The sequence below is a fragment of the Emydura macquarii genome, unplaced genomic scaffold (assembly GCF_026122565.2).
Source record: "Emydura macquarii macquarii isolate MOO-44397 ecotype Brisbane River unplaced genomic scaffold, CSIRO-AGI_Emac_v2 contig_1353, whole genome shotgun sequence".
Taxonomy (NCBI): Eukaryota; Metazoa; Chordata; order Testudines; family Chelidae; genus Emydura; species Emydura macquarii.
In genome coordinates, this window is record NW_027131490.1 from 932,968 (window position 1) to 955,098 (window position 22,131).

At 36.8% G+C, this 22,131-nt stretch overlaps 1 protein-coding gene across 1 annotated transcript in view; it reads right to left on the reverse strand.

Moving 5' to 3' along the window:
* Window positions 1-22,131, reverse strand: part of ARAP2 (ArfGAP with RhoGAP domain, ankyrin repeat and PH domain 2) — a 171,931-nt gene that overhangs the window by 129,106 nt on the left and 20,694 nt on the right. The window contains exons 3-8 of the mRNA XM_067551531.1: window positions 20,100-20,170; window positions 18,511-18,590; window positions 15,999-16,087; window positions 14,805-15,167; window positions 8,651-8,720; window positions 544-664 (exon numbers count right to left, since the gene is read on the reverse strand). Coding sequence (XP_067407632.1) covers window positions 544-664; window positions 8,651-8,720; window positions 14,805-15,167; window positions 15,999-16,087; window positions 18,511-18,590; window positions 20,100-20,170 — 794 coding nt within the window. The remainder of the gene's footprint in view (window positions 1-543; window positions 665-8,650; window positions 8,721-14,804; window positions 15,168-15,998; window positions 16,088-18,510; window positions 18,591-20,099; window positions 20,171-22,131) is intronic.

Here is a 22,131-nt window from a genome sequence, read left to right on the forward strand (position 1 = left end):
TGTCTACTGAAATGGGATTAATATTCCCATGTACTGGCAATGGGAGAAAGGGGCTACAGAGCACCTCTGCAGGCTAGAGAAGATACCTGACCTACTTCAAAAAGTGTTTCTGAGTTGTCAAAGAGCATATTTGAGTATATCTGAAGGAAGAGCTTTGATAGGTGAGTAAGCCTTTAATGCAAGCAGTTTGGACTATGGGAAAGGCACTTGGTTCTAATGAATGAAAAACTCAAACTAAGACAACCTCTGTCAACTAGTCCAAGGGCTGAACTGCACAGAGGACCCAGAGACTTGGTCTTTAGAATGCTTTGGAATCACAAGACTGTTGATAATCTCTTCTGTAGTTGGGTAACCCATCCAGGGGTATGGAAAGAAATTCTGTCACAGAAGTCTACAACGTGAGCCCAAGGTGGCTGATTCCCAGTGACCCTGTTGGAACTGTGACAACATACATACAAAACCACTGATCTTCGGAATGTTATTTACTTACAGCCACCAATACGATCTGCTTGCAATTGTCATTTATACGTGCGCTCTGCTTACCTTCCTTTTCCACCCGGAAGACAAAAGTCCTATGAGCTGTGACAACTTCCAATTTATTTTCTCCGTGGACTCTGACTGTAGTTATCGCAGAGAGCAGGATTATTCCCTTAGAGTAAACTTCCTATATCAAAAACAAAAGAAATGGTTAATACGACTTCATAAAATGGTAGGTATTGCTGCTCAGACATGTGCCATTATGCCTGTAAAGTTCACATACTAATTCAGTTGATTGCATTATTGATGTCATATCTCTTACTGAAGTACTTCTGCCCCCTCAGAGTTTGCTATGTAACACCAATTTCACTCTTATATGGCTACCCACACTTGCCCCCTTCTAAGAAGGAGTTTGACTCCACGAAGGTACATTATCCATATACAGCAAAACCACATTTTAGAAACTCCAATTGCATGAAACTCTGTATTCCAAAATGCCACAGTCGTACCTCAGCCTGATAGTAGACAACTATAATTTATACCCAGTTTTATGAGTGTCTTGGTATTCCTAGGACTTCATTAAAACATCAGCTACACGAATAAACCTGACTCATTGGATAGTATCAGGGAGGAATCAGGTCAGCTTTTTCCCCTAACATCATAACACCAGGAAGGTATTTTCCATATAGTCGGCCAGTGCAAAAGAAGATGCAAATCTGCTGCAGATTTTAACTTTAGCTTGGAATTGGAATGGGAATTGGAATGGAGACAGAGATAGGAGGAAACCCCGCCCCGCCAAAGTCACTGCAGAACAGTAACAAAAGAATGAAGAACCAGGGAATCTCCCTGCAAAGCTCAGATGCTCTCTTCTCCCTAACATGGCAAAACATCTGGGAGTCCTAGTACTTCTGATTTGGTGGGGGTGCAGTCTCTGGCTCCAAAACAGTCACTGGGACAAGAAGGCCCAAAATAGAGGGGATGAGGGAGAAAGCATATCACAGTTTTTAGCACGACTTTCATTTTTTTAAATAAAACCAGTTCAAGCCATCCCTTACACCAATGGGACCATGGATCACAGGTATTCATGCTCCAGCACTAAGAAAGAGAGAGATAGAGAGCGGGGAAATCAGACTGGAGTAGTAGTACCTAGAACACCCTTCTGAACACCCTCTTCATTTCAGAGCATGTGTTTTTTCCAACCCACTAGGATCAATCTGTCTTCTGACTAGAATAATCTGAATATGCTTCTAGGATTTAGCAATTGAGAAAGCAACATATTCTTGGCTGAAAAGAATCCAAGAATCAGTTTCCCACCAAAAATTCCTAGTTTATAAAAAGATCTAGGTGGAAAACTATTGTAACAATATTATCCTCTATGTATGTATTGAATGTATCATTTTTAAGGTTTAATACTAAGCACCCAGTGGATATATTTTCTATTTATTCACTGCATTCAGATCTATGTAATGACATCCCACATGTCTCATGTTTTTCCCCTTTTAAGCACATATATATTGAATGAAGGCTGTTCGGACAATTACGATATCAAAAATATAATGATGCAATAAAAATTTTACTTCAAGCAAACATTTCTACAATTATGTGAAGAACTGTTTTGGTAATTTAATCAGTGTGTCAGCGCAATGAAATAAAATATTACATACACACAAACAAATCATTAAGGCTATGTTTTCTTTGAAAAGGGATTTTAACACAGGAGCTGTGCATTTGTCAGAAAAAAATGGGTTCTGCATTAAAGCTCCTTTACACTTCGCAAAATAGAATCATAAGGTAACAAATTCCCATAATAGATGCCCTTTCTAAAGGCACTCAGAATTATGTTCTGGTGTTTGCAGGCATCTACTGGCTATGTTAGGTACTGTAGCAGCATTACTCTCTTAGATGGCTAATATGAGAAACAACTAGTCTTTTATTTCATAGTATTTGGTAAAAATTAACTCTTCTTTGTATTCTGTCCCTCCCCTTTTCCTCCACAGGTAACACATTTTGGACAGGTTGCTGGGACCAAGAATCACAAACGTGTTTTGCCGAAATGGAAAATGTATATCCCTTCAGGGCAGAGAATAGACCTGGCAAATTTTAATGAAGGTAAAATTTTAGGAACTTCTGAACAAATTGGAACAGAAATTTATAAACGTAAAGACTTTGGTAACCCTGGTTCCAACCGCTAGCTATGACTAACTACAACACAGTCTTACAGAAGCTGTGTTCTTTTACTGGCAGATCAGATCCTATTGACTTGGGGACTGAAAGTTCTTGTACTTGGTCTAAATACAGGAAAAGTTGAGCTGATGATGGAAAGAGTTCTGCAACTAGAAATTGCTAAAATGTTCCATTTCCTCTTACCACCTCAGATTCTTGTTAAAACCATATCCTCCCAACTAATCCTTAACGAAATGAAATAAAAATGTTCATCCCGCCCTTTATGTTTAAGTTAGTTATTCTGTTGGCAACCTTAGATGAATGTTATCTAAAAGCCTTCCTACATGGAAGACTCTCCTCCATGTGCCATGCTGCCAGTATTGCAATCAACAAAGGCTCTCATACTACAGCCCCCTCAATTAAAAACAAAACGCAGCACGGAAGTGGTAGAATGTTCTCCATCAGGGGCCCTCAACTTCGGAACATGTTTCCCCACCGGAAGCACAGGTCACAGAGACCAGGGTTTACAATGCAGTGTAGCTATACCCTTATAAAGGGGAACACTGGAAGGAATCCCAAAGGCCTGCATTGTTTTGTTGGGGTTGAGGGTGGGGCTAGCTGCTACTTTCAGCTTATTGGGTTTTTTTGTATTTTATGTCAAAGGCACTTGCAGTGCTACACAGATATCTTACTGTATACTTCTGTCAATCAAAAGATTGTTAAACTATTGTTTTGCACAGGAGAAATGTACATATCCTGAACAATATAAAAATCCTGCTGAAATCCATCATTCCAGGTATTTCCATGGACTTCACTACCATAATTTTACAGTGCCTCACAATCTGTACTGGATTTTTATCATTGCAAAATCCTGCGAGTTTGGGAAATATAAACCTCACTTTTAAATATGGGCAACTGAGCACAGGATCGATAAAGAAGTGGCTTGCTCAAGGTTTCACAGGAAGTCTGTGACTGAGCCAGGAACTGACCCCATATCTTTAGAGTCCCAGTACAGTTCCTTAACCACTAGACCAGTGTTTCTCAATGACCAATCCATGGACCGGTGCCGGTCCCTAAGATCTCCCTGACACAGCTTACACACAGCTAAGGAAGGCAGCAAGCCAGTCTCTGATATCAAAAAGGTTGAGAAACACTGCACTAGACCATTCTTCCTATTCACACTTTCAGAGATCTTACACCCTTATGTTTCCCTCTGCCTTAATGCCTCATAAGTATAAATAGCCTTTCTTTCGCCTCAAGACATTTGGAATACATGCTTTTGTTGGGTGTTTGTAGGCAGAGATAGACAAATGTGAGCAGCAGTAGCACAACCAATAGCAAACTAACATGGCACAGATGATTCTTTTCTCTCTGCCACAATTCATCTGAGAATGCCCCTCCCCCTTATGACTCCTGTGGTGTAGGTGTGACCAGATTATATAACGTACCTGAGTTCCACTTACCCCCCCTGTCCCCACCCTCAACCTTCTGCTACTTCTCTCATGATTTGAAGTAGATTACCAGTTGTCAGGTAAACATGCACACTCACATGGTCATGACACTGAATTTAGACTTGTTATGCTCAGTTTTATTTATTCACCCGTACTTGATGCAGCAAAAGGAACAAATACCTAACTTTAATACAGTCTCACCCAATACAGGAATAATTATCCCAAAAATTAAAGTTATTGCAGACTGCTTCAGCTGAAAGGCTCATCTTCACTAGAAGACTGACACATTTAACAAAATAATGGGTGGTTTTTAATCTCTAAGGAAGGTAATGTAACAGCAATGACTTGAACTATTATATTTGAGAGGAAGAGACCCTTTTGTATAGAACGAGCTGTTCCTATATGAAGAGACTGAAAGTCCCTAACAGGCTGAGGGAACTGAGCTTGCCCATTTGGTTTCTAGATAGGGGAACACTAACTGTATTGACAGGTGGTTAAACACAGAGCGTTGGAACAATGACAAATTCTGAATACGTACCAGCTGACTGGCAAGTGGAAAGTGAAACTTCAGCATGTTACAAAACCAACACTACCTAACATCTGACTGAATTCTAGATATATTGTAAATACAATTAAATTGAGATGGTTTATCAATCATGTGTCTATAGCTACTTCTCTCTTGTGCACAGGAAATAAACACCTAGTATTAAATTCCTTTCTAATCAGAACAATTTCCCAGCCACTGAAAAACCTTTCTAGATAAGCAATCAGATGGGAAAGATTTCCCTCCCCACCAGAAGAACCCATGTTAATATCACAGACATTCAGAAGTTCTCAGATGGAACAGTTTTCTGCCAGAGTGTGCAGATTAATCAAAATCTAGCCTTTTTGAAGGTGGTTTGATTTTGACTTAGGTCTAACAGAACCCAGACACAGCTCCGACAGAACCCTCCCTGGTTTCATGCGAGCTTGCCTGGCCAGTACCTCAGCAACCAGCCTGGAGAATTACTGGAGGCCCAGGCCTACAAGACTCCTGGCTTTTTGGCAGCCCTGACCATGAAAGCTGTGTCTGAGCCAGGAGTCAGTTTTCCCAGCTCTCCTTTAGCCTACTAGGTAGAATTTTGTTTCAGAGTTATCAAAACAAACTTTCTTAATTTTTCAAAAATAATCTGGATTCGGTTTTGCATGGAGTTTCTAAATTTTTAGTTTTCATCCCAAATGGAAATGAAATCAGATTCTGAAATCATACATGAAACAGACTGACCGTTCTCTGTACTGCTCTAATTAATATGTCCCAGTGCCTCACACTCTTGAAATGATAACCTTACCATACCAGCATTTTTGCTTTATTATAATTTAGGTTTTGTGGAATTGGAATTCCTTATATCAAAGACAGACAGCACATTGAGACAAAAAAAATGCAGATTTGGTAAACTGAAAAGCAGTCTCAGATTGCATATTTCTTCTATAACTCTCTCCACTTAACCACATTCAGTTAAGGATGTAACCACACAGGATGTTGATCTCACCACACTAGCTTGTTCAGGCCTAAGTACACATAAGAAATGAGTAGCATCAGCAAGTCAGTGAAGAACAGTACCAAGGTCAACGACTGCTTGCAGAAAATTGGACTTTTTTTTTTCATATATTATATTCGAGTCTGAGAGAAAGAAAAATGTGTACTTATTAAAAGAAAGCCTCTCTACTGGTTTGATATTGCAAAACAAGGTCAGAGAAAAAGGTGGTTCAGAAACTCAGTAAGACCCTGCTGCTTAGAACGACTGAGTATAAGCGTTGAGGGTGTCTCACATAAACAACCGCCTCACTTTTGCCCCTCCCCCTTTTATTTTCTCTTTTAACTTATTTGCCATTTAGCAAACTTCTCCTCACTCCTCCACCTTCTGCAAACTCTGAATTAAAGTGAAACAGACAAGGCAGTTTAGCAAATTGTGTGTTCCAAGATAAAATACAGATATATTTTTAAACCCAATCAGCATCTATCCGGTGTTAGTATACCTCCGTGAATACTGCTTGTAGTTAAAAGCTGCCAAGCACTTGCAGTAGGTACATAAAACTGATTAAGTTGGCATCTCACAATATGGATTTGTTTATCATTAATTTGTGTTAGTATTTGTGAAAACCAGTATGAAACCATACATTTAAAATACAGAAAACATTCTCTGTCCAAGGAGAACCAGGTATTTGAAGATATTGCATGTAGGAGCACACTGACAGCTTGTCTTGACTGCAGTGCTAGCTCCAGGTATAATGTGTGTGTGTTTCCCCAAACCAAAGTCCTGTCAGCATACAAAAAAATCTCTAGCTCAAGTTAAATTGTGCTTTAAAGTTGAGCTAGCTAACCATTCAGGAGTATGGGTTAAAGCTCAAGCGCTCTGGAACTAGAAATGCAGCTACTTTGTGCAGCTAATAAAATTCACTCTGTACTTCTTGAGTGTTGTTTTGCAGTGTGACTGTTCTCAATTGAGTTACATTAACTTGGTAGGAGTTAGTATGAATTATCCATGCTTAAGTTAATACCACAGTGAAAATAAGCCCTATAACTCTATATAGAGACTATTTAGATCATTTTTAAAATAAACAGTTTTAGAACTTTTCTCTTCAACACATTAAATACAATGGTGACGACCCTTCAGTTAAATTATGAATTCTCTGTGTCATTAGTGGCTTAACTTCTCTGTTCATCAGCTCCTCCTAGGGTGACCAGATAGCAAGTGTGAAAAATTGGGATGGGGGAAGGGGAGTAATAGGCACCCATGTAAGAAAAAGCCCTGAATACTGGGACAGTCCCTATAAAAATCGGGACATCTGGTCACACTAGCTCCTCCCCTTGGGTGAATGCCATCCTGTGCTAGTGATTCATTGTCATTTGAATCTTGAAGTCGTTCTATCATCACTTGCTCCATATCCAGGATCATGCCTTATTCTTACATGAAGTGTAACAAAGTAATCTTGTGTAGGCTTTCTCCCTTATTCCCAATTAATTTGCATGGTGAAGATTCATGAAAATAAATGTTTCAGCTTTCTCCTTATCCCTTTGAGTGTAGTTCTTACCCCCTGGCAGTATATCAGACCGTTCTGTTCTTTAAGTTTCTCATTTGTTCTTAAAGATCTAAAAAACACATAATATAAAGCACCTACAAGAGTTTTGATTATTGGTCCCAACCATAGTTTTCAGAAAAGTCACAGCCTTTAGAATGAAAGATGGACTTGATCACTGGTATTTTGTTTTTGTCAGGCACTCCTGTTTCTTTGCCAGGAAATGTCTCAGATATTTCAAATAACTCATCTACATATATTCTCATCCCCAACACGCACATGCACACAAATGTCTTTCTTCTTCTGGAGTTCAGTTCAGTTCATTTTCTTCTACAATAAAAGCAACTCAGGATTTTGTTAACCACAGGTTCAGAGGTAGAGTCCTGTTGTGGGTAAATACTGCTTGAGAGATGGGAAGCAAAGAGCAGGAACAAATGGGCAATTTTCAGCAATAAAATGTCTAGGTGCCCAGGGGATCAGTCCTGGAACTGATAGTGTTCAATACATTTAGCAGTGATGTGGAAGAGTAGTGGAGAGAAAGGGTACAAAATACTCCCATATATCCATTTTCTTAGAGGAACAAGATGGCTTTTGATGAAAAGCTGATGCAAGAAATTTAAAACGGCTAAAAAGTTATTTGGTACAACATATATCAAAAGATAACTTAGCTGTGGAATTCACAGTTACCAAGAGAAATAAGATTTTTAACACAACACAACACACAGGACATTAGAGAGAGTAACAAGAACTGCTTCATTCACACTAACTGTGGCAAAAGTTCAGTGGCCAGCAATTTTCAGGTTTGGAAGCATACCCCAATAGCCAGTTGGGGTCAGGAAGAAGTTCTTTCTACTCCCTAATTCCATAACATTATATAGCTTAGAATACTGTTGACTTTATATACAAAGCAGTTCAGATAAAAGGTAGCCAGCCTTGTCCAATAAGGTGATTCCTAAAGGAACGTTAAAATCAGGAAAAGAAACCACAAGTTGATTAATGAAAAAAAATGTTGTGTGCCAAATTCAATCCTTCTTTCGAGCTTATCAGTAATTCCATCATGCTCAGCTTGCCATGACAAGTCAGGACAAAATTCACTACCATCAGCTAAATAGAATTTGATCCCTGCAGTGTGGTTTGCATGATCTTGTTCTGTTTTGCAGATTTTCTGCAGTACATGCCTCCTACAAAAAGAGCTGAAGTTCTAAAGATACCTCTCTGGAAAGGTCACAAAGGGGATCAGAAAAAAAGGAATATTAGCTGAAGATCCCAACAGTATCTTCAAACATTTAACATAGTGTCACATTCTAAAATTTTGCAAGCGAAAATACTTTAGAAACAAGTTATACACCAATACTAATTTATATTTTTGAATTTTTATGTTACAGTAAGCATAGTTCATCTGCACTTTACCTTTCCAATTAAGCTGTAGAAGACCAAAACATACTTATTTAAAAAAAAAAAAAAAAAAAAAAAAAACATACCAAAAAAACAGAGGCACTTACCTTATCGTTATTGTAATAAGAAATACTGTCTCCATCAAACTTAACCCAGCGTTTCTGAAACATACGTTTTCTGTAAATTAAAAATTAAATATTTTTTTAAAAATTATATGAAACAAGTTAGTACCATATTGCTACTGGGAGCTTTCCAATTGAGAACACTAGGGAAAATGGAAGCATGCCTAACAGTATTTGGATCTAAATATTTACAAAGTTAGAACAGTCATTTTTCAGCTCAGCCATATCCTCTTTTCAGTATTGTACAATATTGGTTTCAGATACAAGAAAAAAAAGAAAGAATCATCAGAATGGTTAGGTAACAGTGTCACCAATTTCTTTTATGATAGGGTGTATTTCATATTTTTTATCAACATTATAATCTTCCCCAACTCTTTTGGTTATATTTATAATATTATTAAAAACAGAAGCACTTTTAGTAATTTACTTTTACAGCTTAGTAAGCAATGAATTTTGAACACATAAGGGCAAGTATGTAGGTGATCTGGAAAAAAACTGGAAAAAGCAAGATCTTTTCTCTCACATCCCATCTCTCTACCCCTACAGCAAAGTCTACTTGTACTGCCATTTCAGTACATCCCACTAGTGGGACAGGAAGTTAAGAAACCACCACTCAGGATCATAAGCTATAAGCCATACACTATCACAGTCCAGAGGTGCTGATAAAATATGCAGTCTACCACCATCTTCAGCTGGCTAAGTGACTATAACCCTTCCTCTGCGACATGGACTCTACCAAAGTAATTTTGCCTCTATAACTTCAAGTCCAGATCTACCATTTAAGATATCTCAGAAACTAGGGCTAATGCAAAATTAGGGCTAATGCCTCATCTGGAATATGCTGATGTAAGCACATTACATCAGAATCTCTGGTTCAGTTCAAGCTTGTTGAGCATCGACAAAGTCTTAAATGGCCTGGGATATAGATGTCTAATACTATATCTCCTTATGATCAGCCATGATGATTCTGATCAGCTAAAATATTTTGTCATCAGTCCCCAGGTAAACTTCAGAGGATGGGTGGCAAGTCATTCTTAGTGGAGGGATCTGATATTCAATATCTGTGTCTTTACACACTATCTCTGCTATTTGTAAACCGCAATAGTACACCACAAGGGTTAATGAGAAACCTTACTTAACAAAAAAACTGTTAAAAGCAGTGTTGCATACTACTCCTAAAACTGCAGTTTTACAGCCGCATGTTCCTATTTTTTTTAAAAGGACAAAATCCTGACCCACTGAAATAAATGGGATTTTTGCCATTTATTTTGATGGAGTCAGGATTTCACACTACATGTTTTGTCATATATGTTGCTGTTTTGACACACACAAAACAGGAGGAAACTGATCATCTGAACAGCACAAGCAGTGTAATTCAATACACAGTGTTCAAGTGCAAAAAAATAAGCAAATTGAAGAAAGAACAATAATTTCTCCCTAAACTGTTCAAGAGAAACTTAGGTGTTTGTAGTAACAGGTAGAAGAATTTCAGACAGGAATGTGCTTTTTTAATGTTGATAGATTCCCTTTAAAGGTCTATCCCCTACCCCCTGCACCCACCACAAGATGAACTCCTCAGTCAATTACTCAAATCAATTGTATATTTTATAGAATTGCTAATGTGCATAATGTTATTATGAATATGCCAAAGCCACAGAAGTCTCTGAAAACATCCTGTACTCCTTTATCCAATCTCTCATCAAAATGTTTGATATCATACAAAGAATGCTAAATCAGATTCTTGATCTGAATTAAAATGGGAGCTCACCATGAGAAGCGTTGCAGAGTAAACAGAGCCAATGGAAAGATAACCTCTCTCAGATGTGAACCATAGCAAGAAATAGCTTAATAGACAATAACAGTCTAGGACTCTTCAAAAGGGTCTGAAGTCAAGATGCGTTCCAGTACTAGTTGCAGGCAAACATGAACTCAGTTCCATGCAAATTATTTACACCTTCTTCTTTTCTATCATTAGACAAACTCCTTCCTGGTGGAATTTCTCAGTAGCAGTCAGAATGTTCCTGAAAATCCTAATTTGGCTTGCTGCTGTGCCATCTTCAATACTCACACAAGTTATAAAGAAAAGGAATACAGGTTCCATAGGTACAGGTGCACAAGGAAGAGCTAATCTTCATGGACACAGAGTTTAAGGTTTTAGGTGCCTGGGAACCCCAAGAGAGAACTTTGGGAATCTGTAGCAACTGACTCATTGCCATCTCCCAAAAGGGACACTTCAGAATACCGTTCATATTACCAACAAGCCATTTGCCAACTGCACCCATATTCACAGAGGTTGCATCTACTCAAAGCCATGGTCTACAAAGTACAATATATATGAAACAAAAATTCCATTTTAAAAAATATATGTATTATTAACTGGAGTGATTTAACATGAAATGTATTTTGATTATCCCCATTAATACACACTGTATAAAGACCACTTTTTAAAAAAAAATTACATGAACCTGAAATAGTCCATGGCTTTCATTACAAATGTTGATGGTCCATTAGTTATCTGTATGAGAGTTTCAATTCTAAATCCTATTAAACAGTTAATTAAGCAAGAATGAGACCCCTCTCTAACATCTCTTTTCCCAACATTATTTCCTTTCCTGTTAAATGAGTGCTCTACTTTAAGATTAGTAGACTGTGAGAGTTTATCAAAACTTTAATTAAATAGCAGCAGCTCTAGTTTAATTAACTAACATGTATTTTATGACAACAATAAATCATAACTGTTATCAACCTGAAAAGACCAGTGTAAAATCTAGTTTCCATTAAAAATGTCAATAAATCTTACATGTATTACCTCAACATGCTGTGCAGAGGAAAAAGGAAACTCGGTTTCGTACACCAAGTAAACAATGTTTTTGTGTGTTTTAGAGAATTAACTGGAAAGAGAAATTGCGCTCTAATTTTAAATACAAGATTTGCAATTAACTTAAAATAGAATTCTCAGGACATAAGTTCTACTTAGCATCTTGTTACAGAGCATTTCCTAAAATGTGGGACACATTTCTGGGGAGATGCATATGCCTAGCTGTGAGTCAAGACTCAACACAGTAAATTAATATTGGTACAGCTTGAATACTACATAGCACAGTTGTAGGGAATGGGCCATTGCTTTCATTGTCCTGAAGGGGAACTAAGCTTTCAAAAGTCTGAGAAACACTATCATAATAGCAAGAAAAAGTTTAAAATTGAAAAAGTTCCCATTAATTATCTCACATCAATTAGGGATAGTCTTTGGAGTTTAAATATGGCACTTGCCTCAGTTCATTGGTGCATGAATTACAATGTAAGTATTCTATGCAGCTCTGCTAACTATTTAATGTTATGGCCAGTTTGATATATTTTGCAAAGAGTAAGTTCAGAGGCGAGCCATGAGAATTATTAAAGGATTAGAAAACATGTCTTATAGATAGATCCTTGATAGACTCAAGGATCTCAATTTAGTTATCAAAGAGAAGGCAAAGGGACAACCTGAGTATAGACTAAGTACCTACATGGAGAACAAATATCTGATAATCAGTGTGACACTGAGCGGGAAAGAGTTAAGCAACTAGCAGGCTAAATGATCCAAATTCAACCTTTAAGAAAATATTAGAGAAGTACTGAAATGGTAAACAGAGCCATTTCTTATAGATAGTTACCAAAGCCATGTTAGATAGACCAGAGTGTTTGAAATGAAAGTTTGTATTGTCCAAGAATTAGAAGTAAATACTAATTATATTTCTCTGTGTTTACCGTTAGAAGCTTCACAATGTGATCTCATTAACTGGTAGATAATAAACTTCTCTTCCTGTCTGATACTATGTTCTATTGGTTCAGAGACCAAAATGGAATATTAGCAAATGAATGAAACATATGGTGTAATAATATCATTATCTTTATTTCTCTTTGAAGTCTGTAGTAAACTGCCCATAAAACTGAATAGTAAACTGTCATATGCTCATCAATTTAACTAATTACCTGTGTATATATAGGAAATAGGAATAGACTTCAAAGAGACAATCTATATGACCTATTCTTCATCAAGGAATAGCCTCTTGACAGCAGGTCACAGCAAGTATCTGTAGCCTGCCAGAAATCTATAAAAGAACTTTGGGCCTGATACTTTTTTCATCTCAGATCTGCTTAAGCTTCAGCAAGGGAAGCTTGAGTCGCAAGACTGAGGTTTCCAGCTCCATTCTGGATTAACCCGGCTATTTCTCATGGAAGAATTTAAACAGATTCTGCACATGGACTGCTTATTGGATTATAACCTATGGAACTGATTCTGAAAGAACTTTTTGCAACTCAGCAGCTCACCATCTGTACTATGAAACTGACCTAAGAACTTTAACCATATCTGTATGTATAATGACTTTTAACCACAATAACACTTTCTTTTCTTTAATAAATCTTAGATTAGTTAATAAGAATTGGTGGTAAGAATGTATTTGGGTAAAGTCTGAAATATTCATTGACCTGGTGGATAATGTGTCTGATCTCCTGGGACTGGTAGAACTTGATATATGGTAAATAAGATTTTAAGTAATCCTCACCATATTTGACTTGACTGTCTGGATGGGAGCCCAGGGTTGGATTGCTTAAAGGAAACTGCATTTTTGAGCTACTTGGTAATGAGTAAAGTATTGTAGAAGCTGTTTTGTTGCTGGATGGGTGAATCTAATTATTAGAACAAACCACCAATTTTGGGGATCATCTGTCCCATTCTTTGCAGTTTGCCCTAACTGAGCATTCTCAGTGTGATCCCTCCAGACACTACAGTTACAATCAGCTCTTCAGTCTAGCAGAGAAAGGTGTAACAGGATCCAATGGTTGGAAGTTGAAGTTAAATTTACACTGGAAATAAGGCATACGTTTTAAAAACGGTGAGCGTAGTTAACCACTGGAACAATTAACTAACAGTTGTGGTGGATTCTCCTTCATTGACAATTTTTAAGTCAAAATTGGATTTTTTTTCCCCCCCCTAAAAAAAGATATGCTCTAGGAATTAATTTGGGAAATCCTATGGCCTGTATTATACAGGAGGTTAGATTAGATGATCACAATGGTCCCATCTGGTCTTGGAATCTATGAATTACTGGAATACTGTGTCCAATTCTGGTGTCCATACTTCAAAAAAAGGTGTGGACAAATTAGAAGAAAGTTCAGAAAAGAGATACAAGAATAATCAGAGGTGTGGAAAACCTGACAAAGTGTGAAACTAAACAAATTCAATATATTTAAGTTTACTGAACAGACAGTTAAGAGGTGACCTGATTAAGGTCTACAAGTACATACATGGGAAAGAGCTATCTGACATTAGATGGCTCTTTAATATAACAGAAAAAGGCAGAAAAAGATCCAATGGCAAAAAAAATAAACCTAGTCAAATTCATATTATAAAAAGGTGCAAATTTTTGACAGAGAGGGTAATTAACTATTTGAACAATTTAACCAGGATTTGGTGGATTCTCCATCCTTTGAAATCTTTAAATCAAGACTACATGTCTTTCTAAAAGATGCTGTAGCAAAAAAAAGTTATAGGCTTGAGGTGATGAATGATGTTCTTTTCTGAGTATTTTGCAAGTGATCAGACTACAAAATAGTGGTTCCTCCTGACTTTAAACATCTATTTATCAGATCAGAAAAAGATAAAAAAGCACTGCAACCCAAAAGTATGACAAACCCAGCAGTGCCGACAATCTAGGAAACAATTTTTTATGAACCTACAATAAGTCTGTTAAATGGAATTTTGCAGCATAAGAGTTCATTGTATTCCTGATTATGGTGCAAAGAAGAACTTTTCTAAAAAGTTATAGGATAAGACACAACAACAAGTTATAGCAACATTCACAACCTGTAATTCATCGGTGCTTGCCAACTGCTTCATTAAATACTTGTGTTTCCTTAAGTGCTCCTATTAAATAATCTCTGAAATGAGCACCGTTATTTCAAAAATCAAAAAGAATTCAAATGAAAAAATCTACACCACTTTTATTACTATTGTTCCCATCTGTTCCCCAACAAACCCTACTTTTCCCCCAAAAGAAAACAATGGCCCCCTATTTGGACTATAGACTCAATACAACTCATTTTCATAACATTCATGCATAAGATGTATTAAATAATAACAGAAAATACTACATACCCCTGAGGTGACAGTTTATCCAACCATCCTGCTTTAACCTTCTTTGCCGATGATCCATAAAAACAGGCGTAGGGTGTTATTGAATCTTTCGGGGTAATTGTTTGGTTATCACCCAATGGCTGAAAATAAATCTGCTCTTTAACAGAGTGGTCCAGATTTCTACTTCGGTTCTTAATAGGCAATGAAGAATGCATTTTGGCTTTATGATTTTTTGTTCTTAAATACGGAGAACATTCTTCCATAGTAGAATATTCAGATTCACTAGCAAGTTGTTCTGGTAACATAAATTTGTCCTCTTGAGATATTAATTCATTTTTCACCTGGTTCTCAGATGATGCTTTCCCATTCTGGATATTAAATACACTAGAAGAAAACAATGGAATTTTACTCATGATTTACTAAATAAGTATATTGCATAAATAAATAAAAACTGTATTTATTATAAATCATTATTATAAATGGTCATTCTAAATTGTTACGAGGTTAGTGACCTTAGACTGAAGCTAACCTTATTTATTTTAATTGTGACCAAGCATAAATCCTACCATGTCCAATCACTGTGATTAGCAGTAAGACAACACTTATTAGTTCATTAGGAGGTCAATTTTGCAGAACTTCAAAGGGAATTCATTGTCTCCAGCATATTAGACTCATGTGTGTCTTGGGGCTTGTGGCCTGGCCTCTGTTTCCATATGAGACCATGTCAACCCTTTAAATCATCAGCGGGCAAACAAGCATCAGTTGACAGCTCCTATATCTTGTAGATTGGGGCTGGGGTGCCAGATAAGTATCACTGCACCACCCCAAAAGAAAAGACCTGTTTTGTTGGGGGGAGGGGAAGAAGAAAGAAGTATACAGGCAATGGCCCCCTAGAAGATATCTAAGATAAAGTTAACAATTTCCCTGCTCTGATGTGAGAGACGACCAGCAGAACAAGGCGATACAAACTATATCAACCCAAGTCTGAACAAATTTCAGGGACCCAGGGCACATGTCCCCAAACTGTCATAGAATATAAACCCAGCCTGATTTTGGGGAGGGAATAGGGCTAACCCAAACCCAACCCAAAAATATTATACCATCCTGGTTGTGATCCCAGAGGTGAAAGTCAACCATTGTTACTATATTTCAATAAAGAAGTTGATGACAGGTGCAAGCATAGTTTTAAAGTTGTCCTTAATTCATATGTAATACCGTGATTTATCACGAAGACAATGCTCTTCAGTTACTTCTTTATCTTCCAATTTTTCTTCAAAAGCCAAGAATTCATTTCCATAGATTGCCTAGAAAGAAGAAATCAATTCTAGAGACATGCATTTGGTTTGGATTGTTACATGACCTCACTGCTTTTGCAACTATAAATCAGGAACACGACACCCCACGGTAGTAAAGGTGCTATTTTGACATTTAAGCACTTCTTTTGCATATGGTATAAGGTCAGTTGATCTCAAATGCTTCCCGATAAAGACCAAATTATTTTAAGTATGTATTTTACGAATTTCTATTATTCCCTATATTTAAAAAAACAAACTTCAGCTAAACATTTATTGGGCAGCATCCACAGACAAAAAATTAATCTACATGCATAAAAGAAAATATGCAATGCAAAAAAATAAAAATAAAAAAATTGGTTATCTCGAGATATGATCAACAATATCTTTTCTACAATAAAGTTTTCTATGATTAATTTCCCAAGTTTAATTGTTATGAATTGTACATTAACTGCTGTATGATTTAGAATCTTTGGCCTATCTTTCATGACAGAAGTTGTTCTCTAAATGCAAAAATTGCATTAGTGCACTGTCAAGGCTGCTCAGTTAAAGAAAGAAAGGGAAGCAATTCTATGGTCAGATTCCTGTAGTAATATTGAACTCAGCTATGCTACATATACCTCGTGTTTTCTCTCCACATTTTTCTTAATTGTTTAGTTCATTACTGTTTGGTGTGAAATGTATACCACAAAATGTTCAAGACTGTTCAAAACGTTCATACAACATGTGAATGTTAACATTGATCTAGGAACATTTGCATATTCAAAAGTTGATCGACAACTTTATCACATTAGTATAGCTTTAGCATCCAGTGTTCTTGTGTTCCCCACACTCTTTGGAACACAAACACCTCCTCCCCCCTACAATATGCTCCTATTTTACAATGGAAGCATTTAAATGAACCCATTTAAGCTCAGAAGTGCACCCATAGCCAGCTAAATGGTGATGGAAAGGAAGAGTTAAGTTTACACCATCGTTGCTGTTTATTTTCAGAGAAGCTGTACATCAAACTTACATTTGAAGGTTGTATCTCAGCAACAGAAAGACAGGACAACCATAAACTGAGCATATGCAGAATGCATTAGTATACATATAATTGACTCCTTAGATAGAAGCTATCTTTTAATTGGTGTCCTAAAGCAAAAAAGATTTTTTTTTGACTTGTACTATTGTTAAAACCATTTCTTGTTCAGTCAGCTCTTCAGAGGTCTCCATACACATCTGCTGCCTTCCCTCCTGGTTTAACTCAGACAGGTTTTCTTAATATCCTCAGTCAATCTTCAGTGCAGATAACCACCTTAAGTCCCAGCTCCCTCATGTTGACTCATCTCCCAGCTGTAACTCCCTAGTGACTCATTAATGGTTTCCCCAGACATTCCCCATATAAACTGCAGACTTTTCTTCTCAGCTGCTCCCTTGACATTCTTCCTGTCTCAGTGGTGTAACATCTAACACCCAGCCATTTAGAACATGCAATGATCAGGCTTTACCTAACTAGTCCAGAATAGCAGTTTGTTACATTTATATATATATGTGAATTACATAGACCTCGATAATTAACTTTTCTTAAGAACTACATATATTTACTTATGCATTCCTAGGATATTTGGAATATCTACAGCATTTTCTGATTTCTTCAGTAAATTTTAATACCTTTCTTTCCACTCTCACCACCTAACATATTCTGATGCAGTTGAACATTAGTAGGATGCATTACCTTCAACATCTTGGAAAATTTGATTACCCACACTAAGAACACCAGTTTATTTTTGATCTGTAGAAAGAGTCAACGTTATTCGTGCTTATATTGTAAAAAGTTTTGTTTAATGAGATCGAAGTTTGTAAAGAAACAGCAATTCCATTCTGTTAGGTAGTTAATCCAATTGATATGGCCTTTATAAAGAGAAGGAAGACTGTTGATGACCATCCTAGGTGTATAACCAACCATTCTAACCAGGGTAAGTAGCGTTACCGATAAGTTTCAACATTACCAATACTGAAAATGCATAAATTAGCAGATGAAAAAGCTTTCTAGCCTTATTAAATGTACAGAAGATGCAGTTTGTTCATTTTTAAATGATTTTTCAACCTCAAGCACAAAATCAAATAATTAGTGTTCACAAGACATTCTGCACACAAGTGGAAAAAAAGCAAGCAGCTTAAAAAGTCATTTGTGTGCTGAAGATTATACTTCTTGCCCTTCCTAGTTGGGGCAAATAGTACATGACCTTATCTTTAGTTCATGTTCTCCAGACACAATCATTTGCAACTTTTTTCTGCATCCTGTCCAATTTTTCAACATCCTTTTAAAAATGTTGACACCAGAACTGTCCTCAGGTGCATGCAGTGAGGAGGGTGGGCTGTGGGGGACAAAAAATGTATTGCACTACAATATTACTGCATTACAGTATTTACACCCAGACTTTTCAATTTACCTTGGAATCTGCAGGGCTGCTGAAAAAAAAAGTTTCCCCATATGGAGAGATGACAGATGGCTTTTCTTCACAGGAGGTTTCTTTAAAGAAAAAAAAGTTATATCAATAAGAAAATAGTATTGTACTTTAAATCTGTATGGGATACTGCTGTATCTTCAATATGTTTTCTGCTTACACAGCAACAAGAGTAAATTTTGCTTCTTATTTGAAACTGATTAAGGACTGGTCCTACACCTACATCCACACGCAAACTTGCACCAATCAGTTTTCTAAACTGATTTAGTTACTTCAGTGCAAGTCTGTGTGTGGACAGTCATCCCTATTTCACACCTTTTGTTATTTCAATGCAGGTGTGTGTGTGTGTAGAGCTGCTTTATGTTGCCTTCACCCTAATTTTCAGATAAATTAGGCCAGAATGAAATATTCAATTTGTTGCACTACCCTCTGCAGTCTCTTCCCTTCTTCGCACCCAAGCCCCACTAATGGAGAGTGAGGCGGTTTTTTGTTTTTTTTTTTTTTTTTTTTTGGGGGGGGGGGGGGTGGTTTAAAATTGTAAGCGTCTTAAAAGTGAAATGTATACTCTAGGAGTGTACTTAACAATTTCTATTTGTGCTACATTTAAAAAAACAATTATACAAAAGATTGTGTATTCTACCCATAATCTTTATAACAGTTTATTCTTTACAGAGAAAGGAAATGAGGATGCTGCATTTCAACAAAAGTTATATCCTATAGACAGAGATATCAGTTAACTGTCCTAAAAGAATGAGAGAATTTTTCCTGCTTGTTGAAATCCAGCATCTTAATTCTTTTTCTCCAAGCTATTTCTGTCTTTATCATCATCTTCTGACTTTTTCTACTGTCACTATCAATGATATTTGGACATATCAGTTTTAAAGTATCTGCCAAACTGCCTTTGGACTCTAGCTTTCAGTCAGTAGCCTTTTTTTCTGCTCCCTCATTTTCTGACAAAGGCATATTTCAGCACAAAGTTTAGGTTCCAGTTCAGTGTGATCTGTTTACTTGAAATAAATATGCCTGAGCTTGTACAAGAATTATTTTCAGTGAGTGAAATTTACTTGTTTATAAGTGATTGAGCAACTTTGCTAACCTGTTCCTGCATAACTGTGTAACACTAGCAATTCTTTTTGTTCTTATTTCCTCAAGATCCTATGGCACTTAATGACTAATTAAATGGTATTAAGTTATTTGTGACAGGCGTGAACCCTTTGTGTGTATTTTTCATCTAAGATAATTTTATTACAAATATCCACTTGGCTGTTTAGTATAGAATATGTAGAAATCCAGGGATCAGGCAAGTAAAAGTGGATGGAGAAAACAAAAATAAAAACCAAACTTCCTAGCTTCCATTTATTTAAAAAAACAGAGTCGTTTATAAACTATGGCGTAAGAAACAAAAAATACCTCAGGCAAAATATAGATATTTGTTACCTGCTTGGTATTGTATTTATTTTTCTTTCCCAGCTTCCCAGATTTTCCTATAATAATTCAATATCAATTTCTGGTAAGTTATTTAATGGGATCCATGTTCTCAATTCAAAATTGAAATATCACAGCATTCAACTCACTTTTTTGTGAAGTCAGACTCCCAGTACAAGAAATATTTAAAACATCCACATTTCTTCTTCCCTGTAGAGAACTTGAAAAAAACAAAAAGGTGAGTGATGTTTGTCAGAAAGTGTACATAACTTTCATGTAGCAACATAATATGTAGGTTAAAACAACTTAAAACATGCCAGCCACTTGTGTTCTAAATTCCAGTCCTAAAAAAACGCACCTAAACAATACAAAAACAACAGAACTACTGTAATAGTCCCTTCCTGTATATATCATAGTGAATATTTTATTGAGACTAGCATAAGCTTTATTTTTTCAATTTGGTCTTATTACACTGTCTAGTTAGAATTCTGTATTTTTTTCAAATATTGACACTATTGTTTAAATAGTATTAGGGCCCTCACCCTGTACCATTACAGTCAATAGGAGCTTTGCCATGGACTTCAATGAGCACAGGATCAAGCCCTATAAGACAGTGGCATCGCCAGCCAGATATTTTTCAGAGAAAGACTTTAAAAACTTAGATAAAAATCAAATGGACATTGTATAATACAAAGGAAGTATGAACCCATGTTCTGAGCTGCTGAAAGGATTTTGCTCAAATGTTCTGAGTTCATACGGTAATTTTCTTTTCCAGGAAGTTTTGCATTTGAAGACAGAGTTATAAATTAAACTGTTTTGCAACTGAAAGATAGCAATTGTTATCAGTAACTACAGTGATAAAATGCCGTTGACTGCTATTTCAGGTTTTCTAGATGGCAAACAAGATTATAGTTTTATATGCATTCTACATGTTACTATTTACAGTAATATTTACTTCTATGCTGGTCTATGATTACTTGAATGTAGATATTTAGATGTGGGTAGATTGTCATCTTTGTTAAAGTCATGCATTTTCAATATTACTGAATTCTCCATATGCATGCCATTAACCCTCATTATAATCTCCAGAATGCTATGATTTTGAATCGGCTGAGAGGCAGCTTCTGAAAAACCCTGCATTAGAATGCTATGGTTGTTCTCTCACATTAGTGAAGACAGGAGACTCTCCATTAGCATTGCTCTCTGAGTGCTACACAAAATTTAAGTATTACTGTAACAGTTCTCAGACCAGCAACTTTCACTGCAAAACCATAAAGATCAATATTTTTACCAAGTACGCCAAAACAGGATATTTCCAACCACATTTCTCAGAGTCCTACTACTCATGCTGTTTATGTTTGTTATTTCCTCTTACAGACTGACTGCTGACTGTGACACAGAAGATATTTGTATCAAATTATGAACTCCATTTTGTATTGTGTGTTGAACATGTCTAAAACTTGCCCAAGGCAAGGCTATTGAATTCCATCCCAGACTAAAACCTTGCCTGGGAATAGTGCTTGACACCTCATTGAAGAGCTATCAGCGAGAAGTCATCAATACAGTTTCATATCGCTATCAACTTTGAATGAAACGCCTGCATGAAACAATTGTTTTCTATGCAGCTGGTGCCAGCATGAGTGGGGGATCAGGCCAAAGAATCTCAGGAACTAATGGCAGGCAAACAGACTATTTAAAAGTAAAGTAATGCTTTAAGCTGGGGACCAACCATAGCCCCTTGTAAACATGATGTGTAGTAGAGACAGGGCGAGAGGGACTCTGTACAGCCTGGAATGCTGACAAACCTTGGACACATAAAAGGAATGAGATCAGACAGGGGGAAGGGATATCTCAGGACTTTTGTTATTTTTAAAAGAGCTGTAACTCTCATGTCCTTTTAAGAGTAGTCACTGTGGTTAAGAAATTCCTTTGCTAAGCCTGAATTCCTGGCTTTTCTGCCACATTGTCCCTGAAAGGATTAAACTAGAATCCCACAGCACCCACACACTCAGCGGAGCTCTTGGGCACTCAGAAAATCTGAGGCACTGGTTTAACTTCTAGGGTGGCTGTCTCATGTTGCTAAGAAAGGCACAGACAAGGGATTTGAGCTTTCAGTCTGCCTTATAGACCCAGAACTAGGAACAGTGACTAGACTGTCCAGACTCTGCTAGCTTCTTAGAA